The 23,592-nt window shown below is 38.5% G+C and overlaps 1 protein-coding gene across 1 annotated transcript; it reads right to left on the bottom strand.

Moving 5' to 3' along the window:
- Positions 1–618: 618 nt before the first annotated feature.
- Positions 619–23,029, bottom strand: LOC311608030 (OX-2 membrane glycoprotein-like; the record flags this gene model as incomplete). The annotated part of the gene is made up of 3 exons (XM_084800324.1): positions 22,929–23,029; positions 2,380–2,718; positions 619–923 (listed from the first exon to the last, which is right to left on the bottom strand). Exons 1-3 carry the CDS (start codon positions 22,990–22,992, stop codon positions 619–621), a joined length of 708 nt encoding a protein of 235 aa, XP_084656450.1. The 5' UTR covers positions 22,993–23,029.
- Positions 23,030–23,592: the final 563 nt, after the last annotated feature.

The following is a 23,592-nucleotide window of genomic DNA, read 5'->3' as shown; positions in this document are numbered from 1 at the left end:
AATTTATTTTTACTCTTCAAGTGACATTACTTTTAACTGGCTACATTTGGATAATAAAAGCCATGGATTTTTAAACCACTTAGTAATTTGGTTTCATTTTTATTTTTTTCCTTTTTTTTCCTTTATTAATTTATTCTTGTTACATCTCAATGGTTATCCCATCCCTTGTATCCTCCCATTCTTCCCTCCCTCCCATTTTCCCCTTATTCCCCTCCCCTATGACTGTTCCTGAGGGGGATTACCTCCCCCTGTATATGTTCATAGGGTATCAAGTCTCTTCTTGGTAACCTGCTGTCCTTCCTCTGAGTGCCACCAGGTCTCCCCCTCCAGGGGACATGGTCAAAGGGGAGGCACTAGAGTATGTGAGAAAGAAATATCCCACTCTCCACTCTACTGTGGAAAATGTTCTGTCCATTGGCTAGATCTGGGTAGGGGTTTAAGGTTTACCACCTGTATTGTCCTTGGCTGCTCCAGCACACAACAAGAAAATTTGCTCAACCATGTTCATAGCAGCCTTATTCATAATAGCCAGAACATGGAAACAGCCTAAGTGTCCATTAGTAGAAGAATGGATAAAGAAACTGTGGTACATATACACTATGGAATACTACTCAGCTATTACTTACTTTCTTGATTTACTGGCAGAGGAACTATCTTTTCTTCATATCTTAGAGGGTGAGTCATAGACACAACCAGGTTCCGGAGACTCAAGGATCTCACAGTTTTCAAGGAGACGTTGTAGATTTTAGTGACACTCACTGTGGCATTGAGGTTCTTAACAAAGTACTCTTCTGTGGGCACTATGACTTGTGAAGGGTAAACAGAGATTCCAGGGGCAGGCTTTCCCATAGCTGAGCACTGAAGGTTATGGAGCTCTTCAGAGCCAGGAACAGATTGGAGTTCAGTTACTAAGTCAGACACAGCTGAGGCAGAGAAGAAGACAAAATTAATATAAAAACAAGTCATATCACATTTTCTGCTTTAAAGGATGACATTTCTCCAATTTTTAGGGCACCTAAATGATGAAAACATATCCCTATAGGATACCTCACCACACATGTTATAAAGCTTCCAATACCTTTTCTTCATTCACAGACTGTTGTCTCAACTTCCATTAACTTTTAATTATATTATACAATGCCAGAAATCCACACTTAGAGTGACATAAGAAACTCAGGTGTTCTCACTATTCCTGTGACCTTTTGCTTATTTGAAGACTTAGAAGAATTAGAACACCAATTCTCTTAGTGTTCACCTATCCTTGTTCTTGTCAGCTGTCTCTCTTTATTCATATCTTCTCGCATTAATAACAACATTCTGACACTCTTCTTGTGTTTTCTCCTCTTAATGGAAGCCAGTGCTACATAATATAAAGAAATGATGAGAAGAGGGAAAAGAATCTGCCTGAACATACAATCTCCTTTGGCTTCTGTAGAGGAATTTTAATTCAGAGCATGGCTGCTCTGGCAAGAGTTCATATCCAAATACCTTCTAGGTCTATGTGATCCTGCTGGAATACACACACACACACACACACACACACACACACACACACACACACACACTCACACACACTTTCACACACACTTTAATTTTAGGAGACAGAAGCAAGCAAGCAAGCAGGTCTCTGAGTTCAAGGTCAGTTTTGTATAGCTCAAATTTCAGCTAAAGAAAAGCTTAGGTCCAGGAATGGTGCATTCAGAAGACAGAGGCATTCAGATCTCTGAGTTCTGTTGAGGCAGTTTGGTTGAGGCAGTGAGCTAAGAGACAGAGCAGTGGAGTTGATCTCATGGCAGTTCAGTTCATGACATTTAGAGGCAGTTTTACCAGGATGGTTACAGAGACAGGTTGCAGAGAGAGAGAATAAGCTAGACACATGTGAAGACAGAATGGGCCAGAGAATGAGAAGTTGCCAGAATATTAGAACATAGTGCCAAATTAGCATGAGTCAGAACAGAGCAATTCAGTCAGAAGCTGAGAGAAGCCAGTTAAATTATTCAATCTGGAGAGGAGTTGGACCTAGAACAGCTTAGCTGAACAAGCCAACCAGAATTAAGAAAGAACTAAGAAGTGTAAGATTATTTAACACAACATCTCAGAGGCTAAAAACATTGTAGGCCTAGATATGATTGTATGCAGGCTAGAAATTGCCAGGTCTAGGCCTAGGTTAGCAGATGAAGGCAGTAGGCCTCTGAGCTAACAATTACTTCAAGAAAACAAAAGACATTTTTACAAGCCTCCATTATTTTTCTCCTGTCTAACTAACTTGGACACATCACCACCAGCTTCTCATTGTCTAACTTTGTTTATCTGGACAATGTTCTTAAAAGCTATATGTCTACCCCCGTTTTGGGCCCCTATATAGATAATATTATATACTTAAAATGTTAAGGCAGGTTTGTCCTCCATGGCTGCCTTGTGGAAAAGTGTTAAACAGACATTTGTAGCAGGCTTCATCTTCAAATGTCAGGCTTTGGATGGTTATGAAGGCGGCACTGGGTTCCAGGATCTTGCAGTGTAGCCTGTTTACATATGGTGGGAGGATCTTTTCTCCATATTTATGGCTGTAAGTACCAATATTTTGAGGCAAAGGGCCTTGGATTTTCTGCCAGGTGATTTGCTCAACATTTGCCAGACTTGTCAAGTTGCAGAAGATGGTCACGTTTCCTCCCAGGACAGCTGTCTCATAATTGTTATGTTTTATCCTCTGTGATGACTCTGAAAATGAGGTCCAGTGTTAAGTGACATATATGTTCATATTTCTGTAGAGTAGTGTATTAAGACTTATCTCTCTGCCTTATGGTTACCGGCTTAGTTACTTCTCAATGACAAATGAGACATGTGTAATGACTCACTCCAGATTGAGGGAGCAAGACCAACCTATGATACATACATAGTTGAGACTATGTCTCACTAAAAAGGAAAAATGCTGGAGATCCTATGAGCATTATCAATTGTCTGGAACATTTAAGGGCCTGCATTGATCCTCAAAAGTGAGAGAAAGAAAAAGAGAGAGAGGCAGAGAGACAAAGAGATAGATAGATAGATAGATAGATAGATAGATAGATAGATAGATACAGAGACAGAGACAGAGAGACAGAGAGAGACACAGAAAGATAGAGAAAGAGACACAGAGAGAGACGGAAACAGAGACAGAAAAAACAGAGAACTAAAGCATCTTCTTTAGCATTGAATATCTGGTTTCTAAAGTGATTTATGGCACATATTACCTAATAAGGATATTAAGGATAAAAGTTATTATCCTTATTAAAGATATTAAGGATACATTACTAAGGATATATTAAGGATAAAAGTTAAAAACTATAAATTAACTAACATAAAGAAATATATACAAAGATTAATTTATAATCATATAGAGGATTTATATATGACCAAATTATGTCATATTTCTAATGTATATATGTACATATGTATCCTGAAGCAGCCATTATTCCTGGATTTTTTTTAATGTACATAAGGTACTCAACTTGTTCATCAAGGAAATATGGGTCAAACTGAGGACTACATATGCACCAAGTATCTAAAATGAAAGGCAAACCACGTCAAGTGTGATTGGGAACGTGCAGAAACAATACACCTCACACATCCACTGCTAAAGGGAGTGTGAGTTCTGCTGGGCATGCAGTGGAAACTGTTGTGGTTCTCTCATCACTGAGCACAACGTTCTCTACAAGCAATGAGACCACTCATAAACCTAATCAAAGGGCTAGAAGATTAGCTGAAGGCTTTGTGTGTAGCTCAATGGGCCACAGAACATGGAAGGCAACGGTGCTTAGAGCAATGTAGAATATAATGCCTGGATCAAGGGGTTTCAGAATAGAATTTTAGGAAGTGGCCAAGAGACTGTTTGTGTGCCATTTTGGCAAAAATATGGCTTATATCCCCCCCTTATCCTAAAAATTTCTACTTTCCCACAGATATATAATGAGAAGGAGCAAACTGATCAAGGAAAAGTACAAAAATGTACATCTTGAGGAGAAAAGGAGCACCATGAAGTTTAATGAAGCTAAGTTCAGTGCTCAAGAGGATAAAAAAATTTAAAGATAAAGCCTGATGCTAAGTGCTAAAGGGAGTGGTAATCTCTTTTATTTAAATCCTTTCTATAATTTAGAAGCTTAGCTATTATGGGTCATGCTCTGAGATTACCAATACCTCATTGTTTTATGGTTCTTCTTGCTATATGCAGTTTATTTTATTCACACGTAATAATATCAATGTATATGTTTAAAAAGAAACATAATAAAACGTCAAAAAAAAAAGCTTAAGCAATGAAGGAAACCATTGACAACAAAAATCTGGTGGAAATATGTTTGAAAAGGGAGACCAAGTTCCAATCTCAGCCAGCAGCATAACTTGGTAGATTCGGCTGCATGGTTCTGGCTTTAGAGTCAAGAATACAAGAAAGGGTTATGGAATCTCCCTCTGCAGCTGAAGAAAGGTGTTGATGTGCCACATGTGTACCAGCATTGTCCCGCCAAGAAAATTTCCAGCTCACCTATGGAACCAGCCCAAGAAAGGGAAGAGTGTTTCAGTCAACAAAGCTGAAATGAGTTGTAGATCTGAAGAGAGCTTTAACATTAGACATGGAGATGTAGAAATTAGAGTTTGCCTGGCAGGTCTAGTATTTTCTCAATATGCTCTTTTTCCTCCCTTTTGGAATGACACTGTATAACCTGTAGCATTTTATACTGGAAGTTTGTGATCTGTTTTTTATTTTTATTTTAGAGGGGGTTACAGTTAATAGATTGTCATGAATCTCAGAAGAAACTTGGAACTTTTAAACAGCGTTGAGACCATAATAGAATATGGAGACTTTTGAAGTTAGAATGAATACTTATTTGCAGAATTAAATGGCTACAAGCCAATGGGTCCAAGGAGTGAAATGTGGTGGTTTGCATAAGAATGCATCCCATAGTTTTGTATATTTGAATGCTTGGTCCTCAGGGACTGGCACTACACTGCGAGAGGGACTGGGAGGTATGGCCTTGTTGGAGTAGGTGCCATCTATGTTGGGGGAAATGTGGTACTGGTGGGGGACATTGGGTTTCAAATGCTCAAGCCACGCCCAGTGGCTTCACTCCTCTCCCTGCTGCCTGTAGATCCAGATGGAGAACTCTCATCGCCCATGTCTGTCTGCATGCCACCATGCTCCCACCATGAGAGTAACGGACTAAACCTCTGAAACTGTAAGCAAGCCACAGATTATTGCCTTATTTTATGAGTTGCTGTGGTCATGGTGTCTCTTCACAGCAATAGAACACTGAGCAGAAAGTGAAAGGAAAGAAGTCTGAATGCTGCTGTTGAATCCTATCCATTTCCCCCTAGTGTCTGCTTTATTTAAATATGAGGTTAAAACCTCAACTACACAACTTGGTCCATCCTACTCACACTATGTCATAAGGTTTTCATTCATTCCATTTTCATGATCAAATGATAAGTAACTTTGTATCAAATATTTTTCAAAATAGATGCAGGGAATCTAAATTGTACAAAAGCACCACGAGGATCTCAAATGCATGAGGCACGTTCATTGTTTGGAGAAAGCCTGTGCTCACCACTCAGCTCTGTGCTCATGCTTTACTGGGTCTCACCTGCAGGATGGTGGTCTTCTGGCAATCTAGGACTTTCCTCACTTCAGCGTTTTTTCTCTATAATAGAGCTAATGTTACCTGCCTCACAGTTTCGGAAGACATGAGAACAATGAGGTGATCAGACAGTTATGAGTTACCACAAACATTTTAGTATCCACAGTTAGCTTGGTTCTTGCCTTCAGAGAAGGACTAAACAATGCACATGAAAACCTAAGCTAGTAACAACAAGAAAAAGTAAGAACCAACCTGTCCATTAGGGGTTCTGCAACAGTTTCTGTGCTGCTTTATTTATTCTGTACTCACCATTTATTCCCAAGTTCTCTTCTCCACTATTGTCAGAGCCATTTCATGACAGAAGTCTTCCTCATTATGCATTTTATTTATTGGTTTGTTTGGCTTTCTTATTTGCTACTACAGATTGAACCCACGACCTTCCTCATACTAAGCAGACGTTTTAACATTAAATTTCAGGCACTCTTTTCAGTTTACTGTATTTTTTATTTCTGCTCCTGAATTCATTTTTGAGAGATTTATTTTCTTAAATTATATTTGTGACATGGGGTATGTGTCCTATATGTCCTTGAGTGCATATACCACCAGGAGATAGAAGAGGTTTTTGGAGCCCATGGAAGTTTATTTATAGGTGTTTGCAAGTTTCCTGGTGTAGGTGCTTGCGATAGAACTTGGGTCCTCCTATAGAATGCTAACTCTTGCCTATCTGAGCCTCCCAAGACTCCTCACTCAAATTCTTTTTATTTATTTATTTATTTATTTTTGTATTTTTTGTACTTTTTTATTAATTTATTCTTGTTACATCTCAATGGTTATCCCATCCCTTGTATTCTCCAATTCTTCCCTCCTTCCCATTTTCCCCTTACTCCCCTTCCCTATGACTGTGACTGAGGGGGACTTCCTCCCCTTGTATATGCTCATAGGGTATCAGGTCTCTTCTTGGTAGCCACTATCCTGGAGAGTGCCACCAGGTCTCCCCATGCAGGGGACACGGTCAAATATGAGGCACCAGAGTACGTGTGAAAGTCATACCCCACTCTCTACTCAACTGTGAAGAATGTCCTGTCCATTGGCTAGATCTGGGTAGGGGTTTGAAGTTTACGGCCTGTATTGTCTTCAGCTGGTGCCATAGTTTGAGCGGGACCCCTGGGACCAAATCTGCCTATCATAATGTTCTTCTTGTAGGTTTCTAGGACCCTCTGAATCCTTCTACTTTGCTATTCTCCCATGCTTCTCTCATCTAGATTCCCAAAAGGATGTCCTCCCCTCTGTCCCAGTTTCCTGGTAAGTGAAGATTTTCGTGGGACATGCCCCTTGGGCTAGTATGCAGATACAAGTGAGTATATACCATTTGAGTTTTTCTACTTCTGGGATAACTCACTCATTATGATTATTTCTAGCTCAATCCATTTGTCCACAAATTTCGGGAATTCCTTGTTTTTAAAAGCTGAGTAGTATTTCACAGTGTAAATGTACCACAGTTTCTTTATCCATTCTTCTACTGAGGGACACTTAGGCTGTTTCCATGTTCTGGCTATTATGAATAAGGCTGCTATGAACATGGTTGAGCAAATGTTCTTGTTGTGTGCTGGAGCATCTTCTGGGTATATTCCAAGGAGTGGAATAGCTGGGTCTTGAGGAAGCCCTGTTCCCAGTTTTCTGAGATATTGCCAGATGGATTTCCAAAGTGGTTGTACTAGTCTGCATTCCCACCAACAATGAAGGAGTGTTCCTCTCTCGCCACATCCTCGACAGCATGTGGTGTCGCTAGAAATTTTGATCTTAGCCATTCTGATGGGTGTAAGATGGAATCTCAGAGTTCTTTTGATTTGCATTTCCCTGATGACTAAGGACATTGAGCATTTCTTTAAGTGTTTCTCAGCCTTTTGATATTCCTCTGTGGAGAATTTTCTGTTTAGTTCCAAGCCACATTTTTCAATTGGGTTATTTGGTTTGGTGGTGTTTAATTTCTTGAGTTCTTTATATATTTTGGATATTAGATCTTTGTCAGATGTAGGGTTGGTGAAGATCTTTTCCCTGTCTGTAGGCTGTCGCTTTGTTCTGTTGACAGTGTCTCTTGCCTTACAGAAGCTTCTCAGCCTCAAGAGGTCCCATTTATTAATTATTGACCTTAAGGCCTGGGCTGTTGGTGTTCTGTTCAGGAAGTTGTCTCCTGTGCCAATATGTTCCAGGCTCTTCCCCACTTTTTCTTCTAAGTCAGTTAGTGTCTCTGGTTTTATGTTGAGGTCTTTAATCCACTTGGATTTAAGTTTTGTGCAAGGTGACATATATGGGTCCAGCTGCGTTTTTTTACACATAGACATCCAGTTAGACCAGCACCATTTGTTGAAGATGCTATCCTTTTTCCATTGAATGGATTTGGCTTCTTTGTCAAAAATCAAGTGACCATATGTGTGTGGATTCATATCTGGGACTTCGATTCAATTCCACTGTTCGACCAGCCTGTTTCTGTGCCAGTACCATGCTGTTTTAATTACTATTGCTTTATAGTACAGTTTGAGATCAAGTATGGAGATTCCTCTGGATGATCTTTTATTGTACAAGATTGTTTTAGCTATTCTCGGTTTTTTGTTTTTCCATATGAAGTTCAGAATTGAACTTTCAATGTCTTTAAAAAATTGTGTAGGTATTTTGATAGGGATTACATTGAATCTGTAGATTGCTTTTGGTAAGATGGCCATTTTTACTATGTTAATTCTCCCGATCCATGAGCAAGGAAGATCATTCCATCTTCTCATGTCATCTTCTATCTCTTTCTTCAGAGTTTTGAAATTTTTTTCAAACAAGTCCTTCACTTGCTTAGTTAGAGTAACTCCTAAATATTTTATATTGCTTGTGGCTAATGTGAAGGGTGTGGTTTTCCTTATTTCTTCCTCTGCCAGCTTGTCATTTGTGTATAAGATGGCTACAGACTTTTTTGAGTTAATTTTGTATCCAGCCAATTTGCTGAAGGTGTTTATCAGCTGTAGTAGTTCTCTGGTGGAATTTTGAGGGTCACTTATATAGACTATCATATCATCTGCAAATAGGGATAATTTGACTTCCTCCTTTCCCATTTGGGTACCCTTGATCTCCTTTTGTTGTCTTATTGCTCTGGCTAGAACTTCGAGTACTATATTAAAGAGATATGGAGAGAGTGGGCAGCCTTGCCTTGTTCCTGATTTTAGAGGAATTTCCTTGAGTATCTCACCATTTACTTTGATTTTGGCTATTGGCTTGCTGTATATAGCCTTTATTATGTTGAGGAAAGTGCCTTGTATTCCCGATCTATGTTCCCTTTGAACCATGGAGCACTCCTGCTGCAGTGGTGTGGGGACCTCAATGTTCCTGGTTCAGAATTCTGTGCAATCCCTGAATTGTTTACTGGAGCTTCTAAACACGGTCCACACTGCTCGCTGCCATCTTGGATCCCCCCTCACTCACATTCTTAAAGAACACTAGTCATTACCTTAACCTGAAGAAAACAAATGGAGTAAATGTTGTTAATTCAATCATTCAGAATGAGCAGAAAATATTAAGACAATGTTTGTTGAATTTTTAAATTAGATCACCTTATAATGATAGAAAAAAAATCTATAAGGAAAACTATTTGTAGACACATCCTGGTAGGAAAGAGTTTTAAAAGTTAGTAATCTTTTCTAAGATTCTCTGAATGTGAATAGAAAAAAAAAAAGGAATGAGACTCTACTCACAATCATATATGTTCAGGCCTTAAGCCTGGTTCACTACTACTTTAACATAAAGTACCTGTATATGAGAGGAACCATATCTTTATGCCAGTAACCATAATATCAAATATTGTAAATTGTACTTTAACTCAAAGTTCCTTTCACTTCCTATGTTCCCACTATTCTTCCTACATTTCTGTCTTATGTAAACAGAAGTAAATGTAATCACTCTGATAAACTATTGATGGGTTTTGAAATACGACATTGAACCAGGAAATAATGCTATTCTCTGAAGAGTGCAATTGGCATTGGCTCCTCTGCATTGGAACCAGTAGTCAGCCTGTATTTCAAGAACATAGATATTCACACTACTCCTCCTCCATAATCAAATCATCCAGTCAGCCAACCCACCGTGCAAACAACAACAAATACAATCAAACCAAACAACCCAAAATCTCCTGCTCCCAAGTCAGCCAATCATGAGCAAAGCAATTCACAGGGTAGAACTAAAAAGTGGGTGAAAAGGGAAGAGCAGGGTGCGTCTGGAAAGAGTTTGAGGATGGGTGAATATGATCAAAAACCTTTGTGCAAAATTCCAAAATAACCATTAAAAAGTTTTAGGTGAAGTAAAAAAACCCATAAAATTATGGGAAAAATATTAAAAATTCTTAGCCCTGAGGGAAGTAAAAATTAAAACAATATTGAGATCTCTTCCATCTCACCTTAGTTGGAATAATAAGTAAAAACACCTGCTGGCAATTATTTAGAGAAAGGAGTATCTTTAGATACTGTTGGTGGACTGTAAACTAGGACATAAATAGTAGAATTCACCGCAGAAAGGATGCTAAGCGATTGTCCCACAGGAATACTTGTACATTTATGTTTATCATAGCATCATTAACAAAACAAACTTATTGAATCAGTTTAGGTACTCATCAATGGATAAGGAAAATGTGGAATATATATATATATATAAAAGACAGTGTTATTCATTTGTAAAGATTGACATTAAATTTCATGATTTCTATATCTGTGTGTGTTATATGTATGTATGCATACATTATAAAATGGAGTTTTAAGGCAGTGTCATAAACCATTAAAAATAATGTCATAATACAAAGAAAAAATTTATTTAACACACAGAGATATAGATATAGATGTAAATATTGATGTCAGTATAGATATAGATAGGTATCACTATTCTCAGTGTTAATGATTATATAATCAAAATACTGATCAAGCTGGAAGAATACTGAAGATGTTCTACATTCTGTAAGTGCAAACTATTCAGACTTAAGACTCCATGGAAATTAAATAAGCACACCTCTCCTAACGCAGTAAATGTCACTTTTATATTCAATAAATGGTAATATTATGGGTAAAAAAAATTCATGATTTCCTTGTTTTTAAAAGCTGAGTAGAATTCTGTTGTATAAATGTATCACTATTCCTTTATCTATTCTTTGCTTGAGGGACATGTATATTGTTTCCAGATTCTGCCTATTACGAATAAAGCTGCTATAAAAATATTTGAACAAATGACCTTGTTGTATGGTGGAACATCTTTCAGGTATATGCCCACAAGTGGTATATCTGGGTCTTGAGGTAGAAGTATTCTCAATTTTTGACAGAGTGCCAGATTGATTTCCAAAGTGGTTGTACAGGTTTGCACTCCCATCACCAATTAAGGAGTGTTCCTCTTACTCCACATACTCGCCAGCATGTGCTGTCACTTGAGTTTTTAATCTTAGCCATCCTGACCAGTGTAGGATGGAATTTCAGAATCATTTTGATTTGCATTTCTCTGATGACTAGGGATGTTGAGCATTTAATTGTTTCCCTGCCATTCAATATTCCTTTGTTGAAAATTTTCTGTTTAGTTCTGTACTCCATTTTTTAATTGGATTATTTGGATTGGTGGTGTTTAATTTCTTGAGTTCTTTATATATTTTGGATATTAGCCCTTTGTCAGGGTTGGTGAAGATCTTTTCCCAGTCTGTAGGCTGTAATTTTGTTCTGTTGAAGGTGTCTTTTTCCTTACAGAATTTTTCAGTTTCATGAGGACCTATTTATTTATTTATTTATTTATTTATTTATTTATTTATTTATTTTTGGTTTTTCAAGACAAGGTTTCTCTGTCCAGGCTGTCCTGGACTAACTTTATAGATCAGGCTGGCCTTGAACTCACAGTGATACATCTGCCTCTGCCTCCCAAGTGGTAGGATCACAGATGTGCTCTACCACTGCCTGGTGAGGACCCATTTATTGTTGGTCTTAGAGCCTGAGCTGTTGGTGTTCTGTTCAGAAAGTTGTCTCCTATGCCAATGAGTTCAAGGTTCTTCCCCATTTTTTCTTCTAACAGATTTAGTGAGTCTGGTTTTATGTTGCGGTCTAATGGATGGAACTAGAAACTGCTTGATTCAATAATCAGAATGAGCTAATTGGTGATGAAGCTATAATATACAAATGCTGGTTTACTGGAAGTGGCACAGGAGGGGCAGGGGAAGGGAGAGTGTGCACTGGTGGAGGGGGAGGGAAGGAGAGAGGGCAGGGAGGTGGGGAAAGGGCAAGGGCAATGAAGAGCAAAAGGGCAAAAGAGGGCTAGTGAACCCAAAATGTCTGGCTTATGTAGTGAGTCTCTGGAAAAGAGGAGCCCTGGCCCTAGGCACGCCCTACAGCAGGACCTAACAGATATGACCATCTGAGTGAAGCAACCCAGATCCAGAAAGACATGCATGGGATATACTCACTTACAAGTGGATATTAGCCACATAATACAAGATAACTACACTACAATATACAGATCTAAAGAATCTAAATAACAAGGAAGACCCTAGGGAGAATGCTTAATTCTCATTCAGAACAGCAAACAGAATAGACACTGCAAGCAGTTGAAGAGAAGAGCCAAGACTGGAGCCTACCATAGAGATCCTGTGAAAGACTCCACCCACCAGGGAATCCAAGCAAATGCTGATACTCAAAGCCAAACTTTGGGGTGGAGCTCAGGAAGTATTATGGAAGAGTTGGGGGATAAAAGGACCTCAAGGAGAAAGGAGCACCACAAGAAGACCAATGGAGCCAGCAAATCTGGGCGGAGGAAGGGAGTGCTACGGAGACTGATTCACCAAGCAAGAACCATGTATGGTGAGGACCTAAACCCTCTGCTCAGATGGAGTAGATAAGTATCACAGTCTCGTATGGGTCCCCTAACATGGAGAGGAGGAGCTACTTATGACATGGACTCTGGAGCCTACTGGTGGATCACTTCTGCCTGGTGGAGTGGCCTTGCCAGGCCACAGTGGAAGAGGATACAGACAGTCCTTTCTCAGGATTAGGAGAGGGGGATGAAAGAGGGAGGGAGGGAGGGATCAGGAGATGACAAGGGAGGGGGCTACAACTGGGATGTAAAGTGAACAAATAAAAAAATAAAATAAAATAAATCATTATAGAAAAAGAGAATGACATTAAAAATAAAGGTTCCCTATGTGCTTCCCTTTTCTGGCCTGAACCATGGAGGACTGCTAGTACCAGGGACAACCAGATGAGACCTCCTATGCCCCAATCCCCTGTTTACTGGGTTCCCCTCCCCCAGCAAGGCCAGCAGTGGTGAGTTACCTCTGAGCTCCATTTCGTGGCCCACAGCTCTACCCGTATTCCCAGAGACCTATGGCTTTCAAGGACTACCAGGTGAAACCTCTCACCCAATTCCCTGCCAGATGCATCCCCCAGGCAAAGCCAGCATCTGTGTTTCCAGTTTGTCCGCTGTGCACTCCATTCCCTGGCCCACAGCTCTACTTACATCCACAGGGGTTCTGCTGCCACCCAGAACAGCCAGATGGGACAATTGCATCCCTATCCTCTGCCTACTGGTACACCTAAAGCACTTTCAAAAGCAGTAAACTTCACCTGCTCCCCTGTGCTCCATTTTCTGGCCCACAACTCTGCCTGCATTAATGGAGGCCTGCCAACACCAGGGACAAGCAGATGGCTAAAGGCAAGTATACAAACTCAATTAACAAGAGCCAGGGCCATATGATACCACCAGAAACCAACTGTCTGTTACAGCAAACCCTGTATATCCTGCACAGCTGAAGCACAGAAAGATGGCCTTAAGTCCAATGTTAGGAATATGATAGATGACTTTAAAGAGGAGATGAATAGACTCCTTAAAGAAATTCAGGAAAATACAATAAACAAGTGAAGGAAATAACGAACCATTCAAAACCTGTAAATATAAACTGAAGAAAGAAAACAGAAACTGAGGGAATCCTGTAAATGGAAAACCTAGGTAAGAGAACAGAAACCAGAGACACAAGCTTTGCAAAAGAATGAAAGAGATGAAAGAGAGAGACTCAGGCATAGAAGCTACAATAAAAATCAATACATCTGTCAAAGAAAACATTAAATCTAAAAAGGTCTAAACACAAAACATCCAAGAAATCTGAGACACCATGAAAAAGACAAAATGTAAGAAGAATAGGAATGTAAGAAGGAGAGGACTCCTAGCTCCAAGCCTGAGGAAATGTGTTTTAAAAAGTTATAGAGGAAAATTTTCCTAACCCAAAGAAAGAGATGCCTATAAATGTACAAGAAACCTACAGAACACCAAAAAGATTGAACCAAAAAAGAAAATCTTCCCACCACATAATATTCAAAACCCTAAGTGTACAGAATGAAGAAAATATTAAAAGACACAAAGGGAAAAGGCCAAATAACTTACAAAGGCAGACCTATTAGAATTACACCAGACTTCTCAACAGAGATGTTAAAGGCCAGATTAGCCTGGGCAGATGTTTTGGAGTTTCTAAGAGACCACAGATGCCAGTGCAGACTACTATAGTCAGCAAAACTTTAATTACCATAGGTTGAGAAAACAAGATATTCCATGACAAAACCAAATTTAAACAATTTTTGCACAAATCCAGCCCTACAGAGGATACTAGAAAGAAAACTCCAATACAAGTAGGTTAATTACACCCATGAAAAGATGGAAAATAAATAATTTCACACTACCAAAACCAGAAGAAGGGAAACATACACACGCACACACACACACACACACACACACACACAGAAGCACACACAACCAACATAAAAACAACAGGACTTAACAATCATTAGTCACTAATATTTGCCAACATCAGTGGACACAATTATGCAATAAAAAGACATAGGCTAACAGAATGGAAGAGGACAGGATGCATCAGTATTCTGCATATTGCATGATACTGTATGATATGATGCATATTGTATTCTGCAGCATACAAGAAACACAGCTCAGCAACAAAGACACTATCTCAGAGTAAAGGCCTGAGAAAAGATTTTCCAAGCAAATGGACTCAAGAAACAAGCTGGAATAGCCGTTCAAAGATCTAATACAATAGACTTTTCAACCAAAATTAATCAAAATGGGGAATAACACTTAATTTTTATCAAAGAAAAATCCGGTGAGATGACATCTCAATTCTAAATATCTATGTCCCAAATGCAAGGGCACACACATTCGTAAAAGAAACATTACTAAATTGTACATTGAACCACACACATTAATAATGGGAGACTTCAATACCCACTCTCACCAATGGACAGGTCATCCAGACAAAACTAACCAGAGAAATAATAAAACTAACAGAAGATATTAATCAAATTGTTCTAACAGATGTTTATAGAACATTTCACTCAAACACAAAAGAATATACTTTCTTCTTAGCACTTCATGGAACCTTCTCCAAAACTGAGCATACATTGGTCATAAAGCAAGTCTCAACAGATATAAGAAAATTGAAATTACCTTCTGTACCTTATCAAATCGCCATGGATTAATATTGGATTTCAACAACAATAGGAACAACAGAGAGCTTACAAAGTCACGGAAACTGAACAACCCTCTACTCCATGACCACTGGATCAAGGAAGAAATAAAGATAATAAAAAGTTTCTAGAACTCAATGAAAATGAAGGGGCAGCATAGCCAAACTTGTGGGACACAATGACAGCAGTGGTAAGAGGAAACTTCATAACACTCAGTGCATCATAAGTAACTTGGAGAGGTTCCATACTAGCAAATTAAAAACACATCTGAAAGATCCAGAGAAAAAGCAACAAACACATACAGTAGGAATAGACAGCAGGAAATAATTAACTCAGAGTTGAAATAAATAAATTAGAAACAAAAAGAATAATACAAAGAAGCAGTGAAATCAGGAACTGGTTCTTTGACAAAATCAATAAGATAGCCAAACACTTATCCAAACTAATTAAATGGCAGAGTGGCCATATACAAATTACCAAAATCAGAAATGAAAAGGGGGACATAACAACAGACACCATGGAAATACAAAGAATTGTTAGATCTTACTACAAGAAACTATATGGCACAAAATTGGAAATTTTAAATGAAAAGGACTATTTTCTTGATAGATACCACTTACCAAAGTTAAATCATGATCAGATAAACAGTTTATTTGTTTTTCATTTTTCATTTTTATTTTTAGGTAAACAGTTTAATAAACCTAAAACCCTTAAGGAAATAGCAAGCATTAAAATATCCCAACCCAAAATAATTTAAATAAATAATACATAAATAGCCCAGACCATTTTAGAGCAGAATTCTATCAGACCTTCAAAGAAGAGCTAATGTGTAAGCTCCTCAAACTATTCCATGAAATAGAAATAGAAGGATCATTGTTTAACTCATTCTGTGAAACCACAGTCACCCTGAATCCTAAACCACAAAAATACTCAAAAAATAAAGAGAATTTCAGAACAATTTTCCTGATGAACATCGGTGTCAAAATACTCAATAAAATACTCACAAACAGAATCCAAGAACACATAAAAATATCTTCCACCATGATCAAGAAGGTGTCATCTCAAGGATGCAGGGATGGTTCAATATACAAAAATACATTCAGTGTATTGCATAATATAAGCAAACAGAAATAAAAAGCCACATGATAATCTCATTACCTGCTGAAGACAGCTTTGACAAAATCCAATACCCATTTATGTTAAGTCTTGGAGTGATCAGGGATACAAGGCACATACCTAAACCCAATAGAGGTGAATAAACAGCAAGCTGATAGCCAACACCAAATTAAAATGAGAGAAACTTAAATCAGTTCCACTAAAATCAGGGACAAGACAAGGTGGTCGGCTCTCTGTGTCTATTCAATACACTACTTGAACATCTAGAGCAATAAGACAACTAAAGAGATCAAAGGGATACAAATTGCAATGGAAGAAGTCCAAATATAGCTATTGCCGATGGTATGATAGTATACATAGGTAACCCCCAACATTCTGCCAAAGAACTCTTACAGCTTATAAACACCTCCAGCAAAGTGACTGGACAGAAAATTAACTAAAAAGATCAGTAGCTTTCCTTTATATAAATGATAAACAGGCTAAAGAAAAAATTAGGGAAACATCATGTTTCACAATAGCCACAAATACTATAAAATACCTTGGTATAACTCCAACTAAGCATGTGAATGACCTGTATGACAAGATAACTTCAAGTCTTTGAAGAAAGAAATTGAAGAAGATATCAGAAAATGGAAAGGTCTCCAATGATCTTGGATCAATAAGATTAACAGAGTAAAAATATCCATCTTACCAAAAGCAATCAACTGATTCAATGTAATTCCCATCAAAATTCTTTTTATTAAATATTTTACATATATATTTATATTATTACACACATACACAACAAATTATCTACAGCAAAGAGAACCACAAAACAACCAGGAATTATATAAATATTACATTCATAGTGTTTTGGCTCTTTGTATTTGGCAGCCTTGAATAAACATCCTTCCTATCTTGGTGCATTTAAAATTCTGATTGTAAACCAATATCTATCTTACCTCATCATTATCAACTGAAACCATGTATTTAGACCCAAAAACATATTAACCCTTAAACAACTAAACTTAATTGTAAAACTAAACCATCAGGTCTTAAACCCCATAAGCGACTTGAGAAAGAATAAAATCAATTACCTGAGTATACAGGGAAACAGACCTTGAAAGAACAACTCTCAACTCCATGTGGAAAAAAAAACCCGAGGATAGCTAAAATAATCCTGTATGATAATAGAACTTCTAGAGACATCACCATCTCTGTTTTCAAGCTGTACTACAGAGCAATAAAAACCACACGGGGTGGGCATAAAAACAGCCACATTGACGAAAGGAATGGAATTGAAGACCCAGAAATAAACTCCCACACCTATGGACACTTGATTTTTGACAAAGAAGCCAAAACTGTACAGTGGAACAACAACAACAAAAATAAAACCTTAAACACACGTACTAGTCTAGCTGGATATTTGCATGTAGAAAAAAATGCAACTAGACCCATACCCATCACCCTGCACAAAACTGAAATCTTAGTGGAGCAAACCCCTCAACACAAAACCAGATACACTATATCCGATAGAACAGAAAGAGGGATCCAGCCTTTAACTCATTGACACAGGAGATAACTTCCTGAACAGAACACCAACAGTTCAGACACTAAGGTCAACGGTTAATAAATGGGACCTCATGATACAGAAAGCTTCTATAGTCCCAGGACATTGTCAGAAGGACAAAACCTCAGCCTACAGAATAAGAAAACATATTCACCAACCCTAAATACATCAGAGTGTTTATATCCCAAGTATATAAAAAAATTCAAGAAGTTAGATAGAAAACACAAACCACCCAATTAAAAATGGGGTACAGATCTAAACAGAGACTTCTAGACAGAGAAATCTTGAACGGCCAAAAAGCACTTAAATAAATGTTCAATGTCCTTAGTCATCGGGGTTATGCAAATCAAAAACACTCTGAGATTCTGCCTTACACCTGTCAGAATGGCTAATATCAAAAACTCCATTGTCAGCACATACTGGCAAGGATGTGGGTAAAGGGGAATAGTCGTTGGTTGCTAGTGATAGTGCAAATTTGTACAACCATTTTCAAAATCAATCTGGCACTTTCTCAGAAAATTGAGACTAGATCTCCCTCAAGGCTCAGCTATACACTCCTGGGAATGTACCCAGAAGATGATTTACCACACCACAAGGATACTTGCTCAGCAATGTTCATAGCTTTATTTGTAATGGCCAGAAACTGGAAACCACCTAGATGTCCCTCAACTGAAGAATGGACAAAGAAAATGTGGTGCATTTTCACAATGGAATATTATTCATCTATTAAAAATTAGAGCATCATGAAACTTACAGGCAAATGGATGTAACTAGAAAATATCACTCCAAGAGAGGTAACCCAGACCCAGAAAGATACGCACGGTATGTATTCACTTACAAGTGGATATTAGTCATAAAGTATAGAATAACCATGCTAAAATCCACAGACTCAAAGAAAATAAATAACAAGTAGGGCCCAAGGGAGGATGCTTGGATTTCGCTGAGAAGAGGAAATAAAATAGACATCAGGGGTGGCTGGAGATAGGAAAAAAGGTGGGGAGAAAAATGTAGGGATCGTGTGTGGTGAGGATGGCAGGAGAGGGAACCGGAACCAGTGGGTGGCATGTCTAGGAAAAGCTAGTTGTCGAGTACAATGGAAACTCCCAGGAATCTATGAAGTTGACCCTAGCTAGGAAGCCTCACACTAGGGGATCCAGACCATGAAACGGTTACCTCCTGTAACCAGGCAAGACTTTCAGTGCCAGGAAGGAGATACCAACTCCACCACAAAACCTCCGATCCACAATTTTCTGTCCTATAAGAGGTGCAGAGATTAAAGAGGAAGCAGACGGTATGGGAATAGCCAAACGATTTCTGACCCAACTTGAGTCCCACACCACAAGAGAGAACCCACCCTGGATACCATTAATAGTATTCTGCTGTGCTTGCATGCAGGAGGCTCGCATAACTGTTATCTGAGTGGCTTCACCAAGAAGGTGATGCAAACAGATGGAGAGACCCAGAGTTAACCATCTTGTAGAAGAAGGGGAAGAAGGATTGCAAGAACCAGATGCATAGCTTGGTCCTCATGTGTGACTTCTAACAGTATGAGCAGGGGCTCTCTGACTCTCCTGCTGCCTATGGATTCGTTTTCTCTAACTGGGCTACCTGTGTTTCCTCAATGGAAGAAAACTTTTGTTCTGCAGCTTCTTGTTTCTTTGTTCATTTCTTCCCATAGGCACCAAAATATCTTCAGAATATAAAGCACTCTCCTACATGCCAAAAAAAAAAAAAAAGGCCTAGAGTTTGGAATCATTACAAAATATCTCGCCAAATATTTTCTTGAAGGAGTGTAATGTTTGGTTGGAATCTCAACTAGCTACAAATTAGAATATATGTATTCATCCTATAGCTTCTGTTTCTCTAGAGAACACTGACTAATATGAACAAGAATACAAAAATATAATACTTGATTCCACATTCTACTGCTAAATAATTTAAATTGAATTACTGTTTATATATTTTTGAAAAATACAGTTTATTATTATGTTTTACATAAAGGAAACTTTAAAGTTTTACATCCCTTTCATATAAATAAAAAAGGACTCTGTTTTCACCAGCCAATCAAATCAGAACTCATAAAACTGGCTCCTCCCAGGACAGCCTTATCATAATTGTTAAGCTTTATCATCTGTGAAGAGTGAAATAAGGGCCAGTGTGGAGATATATATTTCCATATTACAGTGGGGTACTCAAATAGCACCTGTCTCTCTGCCTAGTGATTACCATTTTATTTGCCTCTTCTGAACAATAGAAAGTGACACATCCCAGACTGAGGAAGGAGGACTGTGCATTCAAGACCAACCTACAGTATATAGTGAGACTCTGTCTCAATTAAAAAGAGTATGGCTGGAGATTCTATGTACATTATTGGTGGTAGAATGCTTGCCTTGCACATTCGAGGCCCTGCATTAGAACCTCAAAATAGAAGGGGGCAGAGAACTACAGTATAGTCTTCAACATTGAGTATTTAGTTTCTAAAATACTTTCCAGCACATATTACCTAATAAATAGTTACTAGAGGCAAAAATAAAAATTATTAATTAACCAAGATAAGGTAAACCATATATATATATATATATATATATATATATATATATATATATATATATGAACACACACATATACATGTATAGACATATCTGACCAAATTTGTATCCTCATCCTAATGTATATGTGTACATATGTACTAATGTATGTATTATTACATACATGGATAATTTATACGCTTAAAGTGTTCAACATGGTTGTCAAGGAATACAGGAATAAATCTAGCACTACGTATTCCCAAGATGTCTAAATGAAAGGCAAACAATATCAAATGTCATTGAAAATGTGCAGAAACAATATACCTCACATATACACTGCTGAAGGGAGTGTGAACTGTTGGGCGTGCAGTGTAAACCCTGGTGGCTCTCTTATGACTGAGCATAAACATTCTCCACGAGCAGAGAGATGGCTCATAACAAACCTAATTGAAGGGCATTCATATTTTCTTCAAAACTATGAATAAAGATGTTCATAGGAGCATTATTTGTCATGATCAAAACTGAATTGCAAATTACGAATATACTTCATGACACACTGTGGTGGCCCGAGCCACGCTCATGGATAGAAGGGCAGACCATTTGGATTAAGTAATATATTTTTTAAGGAGACATGAATTTGATATGGGGAAGCTAGGGTGGATTTGAGAGGAGCAGGAGTAGCAGCATGGGGTTAAATCTGATCAAAATACATTATATGAAATTCTCAAATACTTAATAAAATATTCTAATAAAATAGTAGATTCTAGTATTACACAAAGAAATTCATAACACATTGATTTTTTAAATAAATTACATTTCCTCTAAAAATGTGATTCAACCTATCAATAAATTAAGGAAACCAGAAACAAATGAATAGATGCTAAGAGGCCATCACATTTTTTTAAGTCAACAATGGATACAATAAGCCCATAGTGCGAGAAAACAGGCTATGGAGAGTGAAAGGAAAGAAGTTTAAATACTGCTGTGGAATTCTATCCATTTCCCCTAGTGTCTGCTATGTTTAAATACGAAGGTTAAAAACCCAGTCACACGGCTTGGTGCACCCTACTCATACTATGCCATAAGGTTTTCACTCATTTCATTTTCATGGTCAAATTACAAGTAACATTGTATCAAATATTTCTCAAAATAAATGCAGGGAGTCTAAACTGTACAAAAGCACCATGAGCATCTCAGATGCATGAGGCATGTTAGTTGTTCAGAGAAAGCCTGTGCTCACCACTCAGCTCCGTGCTCATGCTTTACCTGGGCTCACCTGTAGCACGGTGGTCTTCTGGCAATCTAGGACTTTACTCACTTCAGCGTTTTTTTTTTTTCTCTCTTTCTCTCTATAATAGACCTAATGTTACCTGCTTCATGGTGTTGAACACAAAGTCATCTGACAGCTATAAGACACCACAAACATTTTAGTTTTTATAAGCAGCTTGGTCCTCACCTTCAGGAAAGGATTGAGCAATACACACGAACACCCAAACTAGCAACAAGAAAGGCTGGGCAGCCAAGCTGACCATCGCTGAGTCCACAGCAGCTCTGTATTGCTCTGCCCCACATCATCATTTGCTCCCAGGTTCTCTTCCCCTTTATAGCGTAGGCTATTTCATGACAGAATCCTTGATGCTAAGGATTGAACCCCAGATCTCCCCCATACTAAGAAGCAGCTTTATCCTTGAATCTCAGCCTCTCTTCGCATTTTATCATTTTGTTGTTGTTTGTTTCATTCTGTCCTGATTTTTTTCAGAAGCATATCTTAAGTTTTAAAATTATTCTGGTGACATGGGGTATGTGTCCTTGAGTGCATGGACCCCAAGAGGTTATAAGAGGCTTTTGGATCCCCTGGAGCTGGATTTACAGGTGCTTGTGAGCCTCCTGATATAGGCACTTCGGACAGAACTTGTGTCCTTCAGCAGAGTACAATGTGCCCCTAACTCTCACCAGCTGAGCCACCTCTCTAGATTCTCACCAGAATTCTTAAAGAACACTAATTATTGCCTTAACCTGAAGCAAATTGGTGGGTCAAACGCTGTTAACCCAACCATTCACTATGAGCAGAAAACAATAAGACATTGTTGAATTCTTACATAAGGTCAGCTCACAATGACAGAGAAATCCACAAGGCAAATTATTTATAGGCTTGTCCGTTTAATAAAAAACCATAGGGACCAAGAAGAGGCTCAAAACAAGCCAATCTCAACGTTAAAAGGTATGTATGTGGTTGACTGTGAACACAGGGCATAATTCAGAGAAAAGAGATGCTGTGAAGAGGGCCTTTGTGCCTACTTAGCTGGTCTGCTACTTTTATGGCTACATACAGCAGATAGAGAGGAGGACATTTAATTTGAGCAAGTTGTACATGCTTCAAAAGCTGTGTGCTTCCTTCATTCTCACCATTCTCTCATTTTCTTTAGTCACTGTTTCAAAATGCTCACATTAAGTGATTTGCTAGCTGTGTGGTTAGGTAGGTGTATGATGAACACACAGGACCTAGTGTACGTTCCTCTTTATCTGCTGGGGCAAAAGTAAATGTCCTGTGACCGAGGATTTGTTTACCACTCACATCCAGGTAAACATCTGTAAAAGAAAATACACTTACCTGATTCCCGTGTGCAGAGAACAAGCATGAAGAAATGGAGAATGCAACAAAGTGAAGAGTCCATCGGCTCTCCTGATGAAAAGTCTGACTAACAGCCACAGTATCTTATTTTCTAGATGGATTTCCAAATGAGACGGACATTCACAGCCCTCCTCCAAAAGCTTATTCATTAACCAGAGCTATCATAAATGTCATCTCTGTCAGGGGATCAGGGGAGGAAGGCCCAGGCCACTGGAGGTGTTGCTATCCCTGGGCTGGTGGTCTTGAGGACTATAAGAGAGCAGGCAAAACAAGCCACTGGAAGCAATCAATATGAAGCACCCCTCTTCCAAGGCCTCTGCATCAGCTCCTGTCTCCAGGGTTCTGCCCTGTGGGAGTTCCTGCCCTCCTTGCTTTTGGTGATGTACTGTTACCTGGAACTATGGGAAAAATAAACCCTTTCCTCCCCAGGATGCTTTTGGTCCTAGCAGTTCATCTTAGGTATAGTAACCCTAACTAAAATACCCTTCTCCTCCTTTTTTAAAAATTTATTTTCAACCATGGCATGATGCCAAACACCTTTAAGCTCAGTATCCAGGACGCAGAAATAATCAGCTCTTTGTGAGCTGGAGGCCAGCCTTGAAACACACATAAAGAACTTCAGTTACTCACAATGATACCTTTA

The sequence above is a fragment of the Acomys minous genome, assembly GCF_964271855.1.
Source record: "Acomys minous genome assembly, chromosome: 11".
Lineage (NCBI taxonomy): Eukaryota > Metazoa > Chordata > Mammalia > Rodentia > Muridae > Acomys > Acomys minous.
This window is presented reverse-complemented; position numbering and strand designations above follow the sequence as displayed.